Raw genomic sequence first — 15,516 nt, 5'->3', positions numbered from 1 at the left:
ACATTTGTTCTGTTATTTTCTATCTGCTGAGCCTTTGTGCCATTTGGAGTACAAGTAAGCATACAGTAAACAGTACATATTGTCTCTGAAAGCACTTTGCACTGTTTTTATATGTACATAACCAACTCTAAGGATTGGGATCAAAGGTTTTCTCAGACGTTATTTCTGCTCAAATATCATTTTGTAGTAGCATATGTATTTTTACCAAAACCCTACACATAATTTCATACTTTGTCAGTATGATTACATCATTTTCACTCATTAAAATCAGATTAAGCAGAACCTACACAAGTACCCAGTACTGAGCTAGGCTCTTTACCATATATCTTTTTTTTTTTTTTTAACTTTTGAGTAACTTTTTGGATGACTAGTCTTTACTTCTACTTGAGGGAAAAAAATACACTGAAGCTGTGCTACTATTTAACTTCAAACATTCATGTTTCTTATTAGGTGAAGTAACTACAGGAGGGTAGAGCAGCCATTGTACTCAAGAGTACCGTTGTGTCAAAAATATTACTTGAGAGAAAGTAAACATTGTTACTCCTACAAATATTTTCTTCAAAACATTACTCAAATGTAACTAGTTACTACCTACTCCTGACTATACTATCAGCTTTATTAAAGAATGGGATACTGTATGTTTAGTTTTGCTCATGTCCATATTTCTGTTAGGACTTGCAGTCATCTGAAGAGCATTTTTACTTTGAGAACCATTTCTTTTCTCTCTTTTTTTTAATGTGTTGGACTTCTCTGTTATCTTCCAGCAGGACTCCGGTATAATGTAGCATGTTTAATAAGCATGAAGAAACAGCTTGGATGCAATAATGATAAAATAAAACTAGGAAACAATGTGATTCTGCACTAGCTTAGTAAATTTATAGTTTAAATTTTCTACAGATTAAAATAAAAAATACACCCTTTCCTGGAAACACACCTTTAAGCAACACTGTACTTCACATTCAACCACACTTTAACCCTGAGAGCTGGATTTAACTTCCTTTATTTTATTAATTGCCATTTCTTTACAGATGAGCAACCTTTTTGGAAAGCACTGTCCCAGCAGATACTCTGCTGACCATTTCACACAAAGCCTCTAAGATTTGGCACAAACAAAATATACAAATTAGCATCTTTGTATGCCACACTAATAAGAAACAAAGTAATCAACAATAAATATGATACAAGATAAAAATGCAGCGATAAAATGAAATGTCCTTAAATTATGTAACCCCTTCAGAGCAAAAATGTAGTTTATTTTTGACTTCGCCATAGAATACTTTGTAATCAGGCTGATCATATTCAAGCTTCAGTATTGGTATTAAAGACTCATTGGAAGAGTTGATTTCCTTAAAAAAAATTAAAAAATAGTTGCAGAGGAATCATCTTAATGAGCTAAAGTCTGTTCTGATAAGGCCTGAGATTCCTCTGTTCTCAGTACGTCTGATTTGTCAAGGCCAGGAAAGGAAGTGAAGGGAACCCAGGCAACAAGCTCATGATGTATGTACAGTCAGGGTTATTTATGTGCCCCATAGTTAATGTGGAGTTTGTCTCCCCCTATTGGTTAAATCAAGTGTAAGCAAAAAAAATGTACAGCATCCAGAAGAATCCATGCAGTTTGTTGGGCTACTTCAGGTCTGACTCTCCCTCCACATCTGCAACTACAAAACCTGGATCAGAAAATCCAGCTGATGTTTGTCCTGGTTTGACAGCAAGTTGCAGAAATGTGTCTCCTCACACATCCAGGTACGACCATAAAGAGAAAGTGCAGAGTTTCCCCTTTAGCAGTGAAAACCAGCCATCACTGTGGTGGAAGCGGCTGTGTCACGTTATGGCGACTCGCTAGAGACGCATTCTAGAAACACTCAAATTAGAGGGAAATACTAAGAATGGTGTCTGAATAAACAAAGTAAGCACCTGCACTGACCTGAAAGTCACTTTAAAATTAAATGAGAACCTGAACATATCAGAGCCAGGCTCAAATTAAACTGTGTATTTAAGGGGACAAAGCAAAAAGCATAGAATAAAACAGTCCAAACCATTTCAGGGATGAGAGTCTCAGGTTTGCAGCCAACTGTATTTTAGCTGGAACTAGAAGATGCCGACAAAAGCGTTTCCGCTGGTCTCAATAGTTCCGTTTCCACCGAAAACTCCTCTGACATCGTGTCGTTTTCCATGGCTAACCAAGTACTCGTGGTGCTGTGGCTGAGTCAGGATGAAGGTGCAAACCGTGTCTGAAGAATTCACCTGCAAACGCTCCGCATCGACAGCCAGGAGACGACCCAACTTTAGGAAACTTAAAGCAAAGGATGGTTTATTTAAACAGCACTGCTATAAATAAAAACAGCCTAAATCTAAAGGAGAACACACAGCCTAAACTGGGAACACAAATTAGACCTCGGTCTGCAGGAGTACTTCTGAGCAGATGACTAACTTTAAAACAATCTAAGAAAACAGCTTAAATTGCATCTTAACTGCCCCTAAACATTGACCCAGAATATGCAGCCGGACAGTTAAGCCGAAGCTTTCTTTGTGACTTGGAAAAAAAAAAAAAGCGCCATCCGCACTTTGCTCTAGAAACCAGCAGCAGTGACAGTTTCAGTGCTTAATGTACAAAGCCAATGTGTTTGAGGAGACCCAGCAGGAGGGACGGCAGGCTGTGGGTGGAGGCGGATGAGGGATCCAGTGGGTGAGGACAGCAGGACTCAGGGAGGCGTCTCTGCGTTATTAGTGGTGGTCTTTTTCTTTGTGACCTTTTTCACTGTCTTGGTTTGAGGCTGGCAGAGGGGGGAAGAGCGAAGAAGAGCTCAGTTAATCAACTGAAAGAGTGAAAGAGAAACAAATAAAAGAAGAACCAAATCTTTAGAGTCCCTACACATTCAATCCCTTTGCAGAATGAACTTTTCAGAGCTCTGAGTCCTTTTTATTACATTGTTAAAAAGCATAAATAGTGATGTTCACTACTGATTTTCAGCTGACATGGACCTGGCAAAAACCAAAAAAAGGGAGGATAAGGAGATGGACGGTTCAATGGACGAGCAGATGGAAAAGGTAAATTGACAGACGGACAGAGAGATGGATGGAAAGGATGGATAAATGAATGGACGGACAAAATGAATGGCTAGATGGACAGATAGTGGGCATCTTATCAAACATGCGGTTCGATAAGTGGAGAGATAAACATACAAAAAAATTTTTAAAATTCAAATACTTTTTTATGTTTCACTGTTTATTCATGCTTATCCAGACGTGAAAAATACTTTCCCAGATTGTTTATGAGCCGCCCTGAACAAGCAATTTAAGTTGAAAGCATTTGTGTTTCCTTCTTAGTGATCTGTGATAAACCAAAAGAATCCTGACAAACGCACAAGAAACTGATAAAAAAAACTTCCTAGACAAGCTATCTGAAGCATGTTCTTACCTCTGTCTTCACAGCCGCTACCTTTTTGGTTGTCTTGGCGACGCTGGCGCTCCGTTTGGGACCCCTGTCTCCCAGATCATCATCCGAGTGTTCGGTCCTCGTGTCTGATTGGTCAGAGCCGTGTTGGGACGACGCATCATCGGCAACAGGTGCTGACGAGCGGGCTGGACAGAGAAGGTTAGTTAGACAGCAGCTTTGGGTTTTACACTCACATCAGCAAACTATATAAAAGAAAGACCTGTTTCTGATTTCTCCTTCTACCAGACTAATTATTACACCTTGTTTATTTTAGAATGAGGAAAAAAAAAAGTTGTAGCAGTTCAGAAAATTTGAGTTGTTAAGTTTATATTAAAAACAAGCTCCTGAATAAGAAAGCTTTCAGGCAAAAAAAAAAAAGAAAAGAAAGAAAAAAAAGAGATTCAGAAATCACTCAACATGGAAAATGTTTGTGTTAACTTCAACCCCACTATGGAAACCTGTTGTACTGAAAAATAAAACCTGAAATAATTTGATTTGTAGTAATTAAATTATTTCTACAGCAAACAACAAAACAAATTGGACATATTGTTTGTTTTGCAGTTTTAGAAACTTTCTGGGTCTCTGACCGATATCAGACAGTCCTGTAGCTTCAGTGTTTCAGTATTGAGGACAACATAAACAGCAGTGAGACAAAAGAGTCCTCATTCCGAGCCTCTCTTCCCTCCAGAATCACATGATCCTCCCCACCTCAACCCCGCCCCCAACTCCCCTCTCTCTGGACTGCTTTATTATCCTCCAGCGGCAGAGTCTCAAGCCATATGACTCCTAGCAGCCCAAATACAACCCGCCCTGCTTTCAATGAACAAAGTCCTTAAAGTCACTCTCTAGCACAGTTAATGCTTGCTAATATTTGTAAATGTGTGCACCACTTCCTGGCTGATGGGATGTTTGTGGGCTTACTGTGGCGGGCAGAGGAGCTGCGCGCCCGCGGCAGCGTGCTGCACCCCGAGCTCATCTCGTCCATGTGCTCTCGTCTCGTCCGGACCTCGGCTGTGTGCAGGTCCAGCTCGTCTTCCGTGTTGATCAGGGTCAGGTCCTGCATGCTGAAGCTGCGCAGCTTGTCAGAAAGCACACCCTGGCCCTGGGCATTATGGGAAAAGAAAACAGATGTTAAGAGACGAATGCATCTTTTCTGCCTTCTGTAAAGGAGACACTGAATGTTGACAAAAGAAAAAAAAAAAAAAAAAAAGATATTAGATACTTTGCATAACCTTGCAACATGTTTCACAATTATAAGAGCCTCTGATAAAAATAACCTAGAAAACCTTAAAAAAAAAAAAGGCAAAAGGTTGCTATGGTGACTTTAAGATGCAATCTCTTGTTTTACCGCCTTTAAAATCATCTTCACTACAGCAGGAAAGATAAACATGGTGGGAAGATAAACTTTGGTTCATTTCAACACTTCTGACTGAAAGAGTAAAAGAAAAAAAAAACTGATATCTGTGTTGTCTTGAGAAATAAATCATATTTTTAAAGCACAAGCTGGGAGGCAACCTAGATTCTACAAGCAACAGTATATTTTAACAAGAATAATATAAAGACAGTTCACCACAGACTGGACGCCTTCACCTTGGTGGCTGCGGTGACGGCTGCATTAGCGGCGAGGTTGAGACCCCGTTTTCCGAACTTCATCATGGTCTCATAACTCCTGTCTTTGGCCTGTGCGATGTATTCGTCAATCTCCTTCACCCAGCAGCGGGAGGAGGAGGATCGGTGAAAAACAAAAAGTGACACACAATACAGGGTGTCAGGATGAAGAAACCACGAGCGTAAAAGGCACTTGAATCAGACATGAATATTTTAACGTGGATGTGGATTACATTGTTGTTGTGCGACTCAAGACGTCTACCTTTTCTTTGTTGGAGAGGGTCGGGTGGACAAACTTGCGGTAGAGAACGCTGGAGCCCTTGGTGTAGGGCGACAAGAGCCAGATCACGAAGGCTATCTTTAGCTCGAAGTAAAATGGAAACCTGAGAAAAGGAATAAAAAGTTGAAGCTTCAACAATAGGCTGGATTAAAAACTTCTCCTGTAGGTGAGCTCACAACTGAGATTAAAAACTCTGAGATAGAAAAAGGGCCTAATTTTCTTGCAAAACCTAAACCATTTTTTCCACAAATGTTCAAGTACTTCATTTGTATTTCTTTTACATTATTATAGCTACAAGCGAAAGCAAATATAAACACAAGAGGTGCTACTAGCTTGTGTCTATTTTTGGGTGCATTCACTATACCATCAAAAATTGTTCATAAAACCTGACATAATATAACCTTTACTTTGAAATATATTTGATATAATCGGGAAAAAAAAATGCTGCATTTTCAGTGAAGTAAAAATCTTCGCAAATGTTTGGAAACAAAATGATCTGCATGGCAGCATAAGGCTCTCAAGGTGATGTGGTCACTGTTTGTGATTATTGTTCTCATAAAACATTTGCAACAGACCTAAAATGTCCATCACTTGTGTAAATATGACATATATGTACCATAACACGTGTTCTTCTTCTAATAAATACTGAAGATTTCAGAGTTGAAATGCTTTCATGAATAACTATTTTAATAGTTATTTGAAAATAGTAACTTTTTCAGGGAAAAATAGTTATTTATGAAAGCAAAATAATATAAATAAATAATTAAATAAATTTAAAAGAGGCCAGTAAAAGATCTTTGTCTGAAGAAAACACATCCAGTATTTTTGCTAGGATTTCCAACACTTTAACTCAGATTTCATTTGAAAATATGAATAAAAGGAAAATCTAACTCCTATGAAAATACTGCACCACATAATGTGTTTGGAGAAGCTACTCGTGAGCTATTCTGGTAGTGGCAGCTAAAATGCTATTATTAGTCCGTCTGAGCTGAATCATCAGAGTGAACACTTGTCTTTTGCACATCAGTAACTGCTTGGAGTGAGCTAATCTTCCACTCTGAGCAACTTGTCCATTTATTCCTTTCTTTGCACACTAACCTTCATCCCTGGGAGTTTTGTTTCGTCTTAAAAGTTGTTTATTGCACTGTTTTACTGACTGTGCAAGGAAAGAGAGAAAAGTTTTTGTCTCCAGATGGTCACAGTGGAAGATGACCTCCTAAGAGCTGCTAGAAATACATCAACCAGCTTAATTTCTCCTCTTCTACTGTAATAAATAAATGAGATAATTAATTTAATCTTATGATAGAAGTGATATCTGTCTAACCTAGGTGGTCTCTCTTTGAGGTACCTTCTTTGAGTTAGTTTTAGAAAAATGTTTACAGTTCTCCCTAATACCTTGGAGCAATTTTCTGCAGCAGACAAAACTTCAGTAGTGGTTTATATGAAAAGCAGCAGCTGGCTGCTTTAAAAAAAAAAAAAAAAAAAAAAAAAAAAAACTTTAAAAAGAAGATTACCGTAAACTTAAAACTAACCCGAGCACTTCAAACGTCTAGTCATGCAAAGCTCGTTATTTGTTACAAGCTTCGAAGGCATGTCAAGATCAAGATCCTCGCTCACCATGACAGGAGCAAGTCTGTGACCGTCTCTGCTGTGCTGAACAGGGCGAATACTATCCAGTACATCATCCATTTTACCTGCAGAGACAGACGCACAGACGTGAGAAACGAGAGGATATCGGAAAAGCAGCACATGTAAACACACGTGTTGGAACGCGTGACGCAACACAGAGGTTACCAACATGCCAAAGCTGAGCAGCGAAATGCGTTTTCATTAATTCACACCAGATAAGACTCAAAAAAAAAAAAAAAAAAAAAGATTACTGAAGTAAGCTTTAAAACCAGGAAGTGAAGGCAAATTAGCACTGACGAAAAACACGAGGGTTCAGATTTAGTGGCAACATCAGTGCCGTGAACCTTTCTGTGAGAATAAATGTGGATGTTTAAGAGCATTAATGGGAGTCATACGGACGTGCAGCCACAAGACAAAACCACATCAAGCGGCTCATTTAATTAGTCAGACAGGGAGGGGAGGGAATAGAACCAAAACATCAGCTTAAAAAAAACATTTTAAATGGTGCCACCCTCTTTCCTCTTTCTCCTCCCATCACTCGCTACTTCTGCTTGAGCAGCAATCGAGGAGTTGCCATAGTAACCTGCCGGGAGGAGACTGCGCTCCAGTAGAAATGTAGGCTGAGGGCCAGCTCCTCCTCCCGACTCCCCCCACCTCTCATCGCCTACTGATGCAGCGATGAGGTAAGCAGGAGGAACCCCATTTAGCTGCCACACCATCCGCTAAAGGCAGAATGGGTCTCTGCAGCCCTTTTTGTTGGGTTCCCCTAGTAACGCTTTTTAATTCATTAGCACCAGCGTACTGAGCCCCGACTGGATTCTGTTTTGTTTTTTAACGACACCACACAAATACAGGACAGGAGGGAAACACACAACTAATAAATAAATAAATATAGCTTGTTTCAACCTTTTGCAATATTTCAATCTACAAAAGATTTGGTGAGATGGAAATTAAAAACAACATAAAGCAGGACCTACATGGGACCTCAGATTGCACGTGTCTGGGTGTTGACCATTATTAGATCATGAATCTGCCAAAGAAGTGAGGTCATCTGAAAACAATGGTGACCAAACTTTTCAGCAATAACAATGTAGGAGCCTCAGAAATCTGACTATTGGTTGACTAAACAAGCGTTATCCTCAATCAGCTAAACTGGGGCATAACAACAACACAGAACACCAACAGTTTCTCTGTTGCTTTCATTTATTTGTAAGTTTTTACAAATAAACTTTTTGTCTCTTCCAACATATGTAGCATAAATTTGCTTTACCAAGACCAATTTGTTATTATGTTACACTATTAGGCTCATTAATAAAGTGGAATGTCGTGAACCAACTAATAAACATTTTATTCGAAGTAATACTGTAAAATTTAAATAAATTGCACATACAAAAATACTACAAATAAAGTACAGAGCATTGAATAAATGTCTTCATTCTGGAAGGACTTTAAGGTAAGAGAGAATCAATATAATTTGCAATGTTTGCTAATATTTTAACATGCTAAAGAGAAAAGTAAAGTAAAATCTCAGTGTGTTTCAGTGGTCAAGGTGAAACTGGATGAGATAAGTCTTACAATGTAAATGTTACCGTAGATGTACGTATATATTGTGTTACCGTGTCTGTATGTAATGCGAGCATGTGTATATACATGCCTATTTAAATATAAATGTGTGCATACGTGCTTATGTATATATGCATATGGACAACAGATACATTTCACTATTGTAGACTGCTGAGATTATGAATAAGGTAGGCAAGTACAGTGTTGTATAAAGTACTGAAATCTCAGAGTCAAGTAAAAGTACAAGTACCTCTCCAAAATATGACTTTGGTAAAAGTCGAAGTCACTGACTGAAATGTTACTTGAGTAAAAGTCTTAAAGTATTTGAAACTTCTTGTACTTAAGTATGGAAATTACTGTAAAAATGGATGTACTCAAGTAATGTAATGAAAAGTACAAGTAAAAAGTAAAACAAAGCAAATGCAGTTTGAATGACATTTTTTATATTTTGGTAAACTTGTCAAATACACTTAAAATAATGTACCCAACCAAGTGCAGGCAAAATGAAACCTGCTAATAGATATACCTGCAGGCATCATTTAGTTAAGAAAATTAGGTGCTTTACCTATAGCACAAGGTTAACTTAACCTGCTTTACAACTGAACCAGCTTCTTAGTATACCCTCCAGGACAGAAAATACAAAGTTTTTGTAAGCCTTAAGTTTTCCCTTCAAGTAAGGTCAGTGCTGAAAATGAGAAAAATAAATAGTACAGAAAATGCGGCCAACATGAAGAAAAAGAGCTGTTACGATTACTCTACTTCACAAATCAGTGAATCAGTCAATGCTACAGTCAGTAGGTGGTGCACACAACTGGTCATTATGCAAAAGAAAAAAAGAATTGGGAGGGAAATGCAGCTTATTGGCATCTGTAAACCTGGTTTTGAACTTGCATGCCTTTCCTATATTCGTTAAATTTAGTCTAAATTGCTATCGCTATGGCTTCTGTCCCCCCTTGAACAGAGGAGTCTAGGTAGCCTGCTACAGTCAACATTAGGCCTAAGCTAAATACACCACGTGTGGAACTGAAACAATGCCAAACAAAGTTCATTTATGGTCAAGATTTCACAATACAGTAGTGCCTAGTGACCAAGCTATAGTTACTGAAACAGGAGGATTATAACCATTTCATAAGAAGTTACCTCGATGTGTTTCTTCAAGTTGGACGGGGAGTTTTTGTAAGATAGAATTTCCATGTGACTGCTACTGATTGCGAGACTTGCTTTGTGTTTAATGGGAGAAGCGAAACAGGTGTATCCTAATTAAAAGTAAAGAAATCAAGAAATGGTAAAAAATGTGGAATGAAGATAAGAAAGGAAGAAGATTATATGAAGTACAAAAGTCAGTTTGAATTCGAAGCAATGAACGAAACAGAAGAGAAGAAATCATAATTAGTAGATTAAGAGTAGGTCATACCTACTTAAATGACATGCTTTATAAAATAGGGAGGAAAAATAATGATAAATGTGAGAGATGTGGAGAGAAAGAAAATGTAGAACACATATTGATGAACTGTAAGTCAAATGAACTCGAAAGGGAAGAATTAAAGAGAATAGTTAGAAATATGGGGCATGAATGGAATCTTAAAGGTATATTAGGAAATGAAGGAAACATAACAGATATTCACAAATTAAGGAAAGCATTGTTTATTTATCTTAAGAATACAAAATTAAAAAGTAGAATTTAATAGATATGAAGTAATGCTTCTACACACTCATGTACAGTAGGTGGCGGTATGCACCTTAAAGTTGCTTGTGATCCGCCATAATAGAAAAGAAGAAGAAGAAGAAGTATCCTATTGGTGGTGATGAACAAGCCCAGGCAAGCAGGCTACGGACTTTGTTCGGTAGCCTGCTTGCTACTTGCTAATCAGTAGGTGGGGTCAAAACACTTGCGTTTCTCTCTCTCGCTTTTTTGTAACGAGTAACTAAACCACACATTGAAAATGTATCGGAGTAAAAGTACGCAATTAAGTTCGGAAATATAGTGAAGTAAAAGTGAAAGTCATCAAAAATTTTCATACTCCAGGAAAGTATGAAGTACTCCAAAATATACTTAAGTAAAGTAGTGAAGTATTTTTACTTCGTTACTATACAACACTGGGCAAGTATAAACCTTAGCTTCAGCCTATTCCTTATTCGGTAAGTTATGTGATTTGCAAAATAGTGTTTTATTTCGTTTCCTTTTTTGCAATGTTGTAACTTTACCAAAATAAAAGTTAATTTGAAGCTGAATGTGTCATCTACAAGATCCAGGATTTGCCTGCTTGTGACCTTAATAAAAAGGTCTTTAATTCCCATCAACAGTGTGATGAAAAAGTTAGTGGGTTTCTTTTAAAACCTTGTTAGCTTTTTATGACCAAACGGAACAATGTTTTAGCAATTAAAGAGAGAATAAAACCACTGTTTTGCTTATTTGGGACCTACAGTGCATTACCATTTCAAAGATTTTCTAGCCAGAAATCTTTTTTGTAGATTACAAGGAGAAAAAAAACAAAACACAACACTGAAAGGCTTCAACAGAAAAGACTCTCTTCAAGAGCTGACCTCATGATTAAAAAGAAAAAACAACCACATCTTGAAAAGCTTTGAGAATAAAACCGTCCAATTCCTTTTCCAAACATTTTCAAACAGCCGACACCCTGTTTCTTCAATTTACCATCTTGACTGTGTCATGCATTCAGTCTTCAACACACTTTACTGAACTATAGAGAAGTCAATAAAACATTCAGGTGGCTGACATTATATCAAAAACAACACTGAAGTGTCATTTCTTACCAAGCAATATCGTCCTATTCCGACCTAAACCCTAAAATGTTACTAGTGTACAATAACTCTTTGAATTTGGGACGATGTCTGTAAAAAGAGCAGGCAGCAGCAGAGGGCAGAAACTGCCAGGAGGAAGAACTGAACAGAAGGAGGTCACGAACGGCCCGCTGCTACTCGATGACCAGAGGTGATACTCACATATTCCTTCACGTTCTTCGTTTTGACAGCCTTGTAGGAGGAGTATGCTGGGTACAGAGTCCCAAAGGCGAGGCTGGAAAAGAAGAAAGGAGCTCGGGTCAGTGTGAGGAGATTCACCAGGAGAAGATGACCTCTGGGTATGGATGCCCACAATCATGGAGATGAGTCGTGTTTGCACTGAGCTTATATAAACAAAAGACGGCTGCTCATTCTGCACCATTTGTCCTACTTTTTCTTGAACGAGCTCAGCCTTTTTTTTTTTTTCTTTGCTGCTGAAAACCAAAAAAAAACAGGCTGCTCCAACAATCAGTAATGGAGATCACACAGTCAGGAAGAGTGCAGGGAGATAAAATGGAAAAACACACAGATAGGTCTGTCAAGGGTGGGAGGCCATGTGTTGGCTTGTGCGCAACTCTGGGACTCTGAGCTCACAGAGCTGTGTTTTTGATGTGCATCTGGTTGCACCCTTTGTTCTTTGTGCGGATTTGTGCTGATGTGACATATGCTAAACGGCAGACACAAAAAGGGCTGTCACCAGTGCTGGATTAGTCAGTTCTTGTGACCTTTTACTAAATCTAAGGGATTGAATGTGCAGCAGACTGAGTCTCGGGCTCCCAGTTTGAGCATATTTATCATTTCTCCCCCTCCTTACCATCTCAGATCTTCTGTCCTATATACAGTAGAGTCTGAGCTGCTCAGTCTTGTGTGCAAAGAGACTCGAAGCAGACCCCAAGGATAGTGGGTCGCCTGAGCTAATACAAACTTCTTTGTCTCCATTTCACAAGCTCACCTCACTGTGGATATACAGCCGTTCTCGTCCAACTCAAATTCATAGAAGCTGTATTGCCTATTCAAATGGTTTGACAATTTGCAACTGTATTCATTCTGTTATAGTCACACCAGAAATGTTGGAAAATATTCATAATGGAAGCTTTTTTCTATCATTTGAACAATGCAATTGAAAATTGCGCATCATTTTCCTTCCAGCTACCAATTTATGTGCACCTTGGAAGTGAGTCATCTAAAAAAATATGTTGAAATGTGCAACTGCAACATAAAAAAGCTAAAGCAGTATAATCTTTTTTTTTTTTTCCCTTTGCAAAGCATTCTGCATATTCAGAGCCAAATAAAGAAGAGAAACAGTCGATTGTTTGAAGTGCTGAAGCTATTATGATGCATATGTGGTCACACTGCCTAATCATTGCATGACTACCTGAGGCACAGCGGGGTAGAGGAGTCAGCTGGAAGCAAACTGTTAGCAGTGTTATTGTTATGTAATCCAGGAATATTTATAGGAAGGATAATTATTTCTGTACCAAAGGCCCCTTTAAATCCTGAAGAACCCGTCAGTATTATTGACATGTAAGGAAGGAACTAAAGCAGCCAGAGCCAGACACAACCAAACTAATCTGCTGCCGAGACAGAAGTCGGCTTTCAAATGCGAATTCTATGAATCATCAAATTTGATATACTTCGAAATTTAATCTGATTAAGAAGCTAAAATTACCAACTGATAATTATAAAAAAGGAGGTAAATATTAAGGTTTGCATTTAAATGCTGCACTCTAACTTGACTGACAGATCAATCGAGTTAGCCTGCAAAAGATATTGTTTTGATCATTTATGCAAGGCCATCTATTTAATAAATTATGTCAAGTGCATGTGATGAAAAAAACATTTTCTTTGTGAATTAGAAGATAAAATTACATTTGTGTTTGATCTTTTATTTCAATCGTGATCTCGTTGAAAATATGGGAGATTATGACCCCTGCATAAACCGAGGTAAGTCTACCACGTTTTATAGAGTCATATAATCATATTTGCTTACAATAGATTACATCAATCATTAGTTGTCAAAGTAGGTAGAAATATCCCCCTATCTTGTTACAAGCTGATGTGTGGTCAAGTATTAAATATGCTGTAATGTAGGGAACCCAAAAAGGTTGGGTAAAAAACAAGTAAAGCTACTAAGATACGATATAAAGAGCTAAAACTACTAGCACCCTTTCAATGGCCCGTCAGTGGTGGGCGGTGTAACTGGAAGGTGGGATCCCAGGCAAATTCGGGCCCCAAATACTCTTGGGCCTGCCCTGGAAACAAATCAGGATGACTGAAGCTACTGGCTGTGGTTGAGTCATCCACAGTATGGGGATGTGGTGTGTCCAGGTGGAAGAATGAGGCCCTAGTTTATGATGCTGCACAGATATATCTTCACAAAAAATAACTATAGGTGGATAAATGAGTTTATCCACCTTTACTCAGTCAACATTGAGTTCAAGGGCACTGAAGGCTGTTTTGTATGCGTTTACTTGTCCGCAGCGAGGTTTGCATGTTAATCAGGTTGGCTAACGAACGGCTTCTTTTCATCGCCCACACAACAATCTCTCTTTTTGGTTTGTTTTTAAATGGCCAGCGTCGTTAGCTTTGAGCTGTTAGCACGCAGATTGTGCTGCATCATCGCCCTTATTAAACAACACAGCACAAGAGTTGGGAAAAGTGAGCACCCACGGCAGCTTTAATCGGGTTTTAATCACCAGGCTGCCCACGGGGTTTTCTTATTTACAAAGTTTCAGCTGCATTTGGGCAGAAACAGACCGCAGACAGACCTTGTTGAGCATCAGACGGCGATGAATGGAGCAGCCGTTGACGATGATGATGGTGTAGCTAACGTTTTGACACAAACAGATGGAGCCCAGCCCATACTCACACCACTATCCTCGAAATAATCCAGGACACCATGCTGCTGGATAGCCGAGTCGTGAGCTTTCTCCGTGTCTAGGAACTCTGATTGTGGCTAGCAGGCGGGCTCGGTGCCCCCCATTCCTCCTCCAGGACGCGGTGTGTGCCGCTGCGGGTCCGACTCGGTCTGCCACGCTGCTGCGCTGTCAGGTGAGTGAACGGCCACAGAGGATGTGGATGAGCTGCTACTGCAGTCTGCTCTCCGCCACTGCTGGAAGGACTGGCTCTTAAAGCGGCAGCGCCACGCTGGTTAACGTCGCTTTCACTCTATGAATGCCCCCCCACGCTTTCCCCTCCTCATGCTCTCACAGCTCAGTGTACTCAGGGCCGGCCCGAGCCTTTTTGGGGCCCTACGCATATTTTCCATTTGAGGCCCCCTATAGCAACATGTCAGCACCAGATGCTTCATCATTCCTAAGATACTATACTAATTTGTATGTAACATATTGGCTATCTATTTTTTCCAAAATGTCTTGTTGGCTCTAGTGGCCTTTATCTCACACTTGTCAGACAGGAAGGTGGGGAAAACGTGCGGCAAAGGTCGAACCTGCGACAACCACGTCAAGGATTAAATCATCCATACATTAATCGCGCTTAACCCCTGTGCCACCGCGGCTATCTTTAGCTTCATATGTAATTAGCCTACATCATTCCAGTGTTATCGTGGCTGTTGATTTTAACCTTCAGAGTAGCAAACAAAAAATAGCTATTTGGATTTTGAAATGCAGAGTGGTATTTAATTGTGCCATATTATTTTAGCTACTTGAAAGTAACATCAGCAGAAAAACACTGAACTTATAATAAATGAGTTGAGAAGTTTAATGTCTTATATTTTCTCAACATGGGCAGTAGCCAACAGCAGGAAGAGTTTGACGTATTATTTGTGTATCAACTATATAATAATTTTTCCATGTGTATTTGCATCTAGTTTCTATTACTCAATAATGTTAAAGAAATGATCATGTTAGCTTAGGGTCCCCTAGTCGTGTTGGGACCCTAAACAGCCACGTAACTCATATTGCCTTTCAATAATTTTAAAATAGTGGTAGTTAAAATCATAGTCATTCAGTAAACTAGATTATTGAAAGTTGAATTTATTTCAGGAACTCAATTTGTTAAGTGAAACATATAGATTCATTAGATCATTTTTTTTTCTGTTAATTATGATCTCCCACTTACAGCTAAGCACACCATTATTATAACTTCATGCTGCCATGGTGATGCCATGGTGTTGCCCCCCCCTGGCAATAGTTGCAATATAAAAATGTTCTACCATTTATCAAATAAATTGCCTCAA

The 15,516-nt window shown here is 39.0% G+C and overlaps 1 protein-coding gene across 1 annotated transcript; it reads right to left on the bottom strand.

Moving 5' to 3' along the window:
• Positions 1–851: 851 nt before the first annotated feature.
• On the bottom strand, positions 852–14,469 carry reep2 (receptor accessory protein 2). Its single transcript, XM_032555351.1, has 8 exons — positions 14,188–14,469; positions 11,481–11,553; positions 6,942–7,018; positions 5,307–5,427; positions 5,027–5,140; positions 4,358–4,538; positions 3,419–3,582; positions 852–2,774 (listed from the first exon to the last, which is right to left on the bottom strand). The coding sequence occupies exons 1-8, from the start codon at positions 14,217–14,219 to the stop codon at positions 2,703–2,705; spliced, it is 834 nt and encodes a 277-aa protein (XP_032411242.1). The 5' UTR covers positions 14,220–14,469; the 3' UTR covers positions 852–2,702.
• Between the last annotated feature and the right edge of the window lie 1,047 nt (positions 14,470–15,516).

The sequence above is a fragment of the Xiphophorus hellerii genome, chromosome 23 (assembly GCF_003331165.1).
Source record: "Xiphophorus hellerii strain 12219 chromosome 23, Xiphophorus_hellerii-4.1, whole genome shotgun sequence".
In the NCBI taxonomy this organism is placed as follows: Eukaryota; Metazoa; Chordata; class Actinopteri; order Cyprinodontiformes; family Poeciliidae; genus Xiphophorus; species Xiphophorus hellerii.
This window is presented reverse-complemented; position numbering and strand designations above follow the sequence as displayed.

Excerpts from the sequence above, each read along its gene's own strand:
- reep2 (XM_032555351.1), bottom strand. The coding sequence starts at position 14,219 with ATGGTGTCCTGGATTATTTCGAGGATAGTGGT. Across the intron at positions 4,539-5,026 it reads CCGTCACCGCAGCCACCAAG|GGCCAGGGTGTGCTTTCTGA; the intron begins GTGAAGGCGTCC and ends CATAATGCCCAG. Across the intron at positions 2,775-3,418 it reads TAGCGGCTGTGAAGACAGAG|CCTCAAACCAAGACAGTGAA; the intron begins GTAAGAACATGC and ends CCCCTCTGCCAG.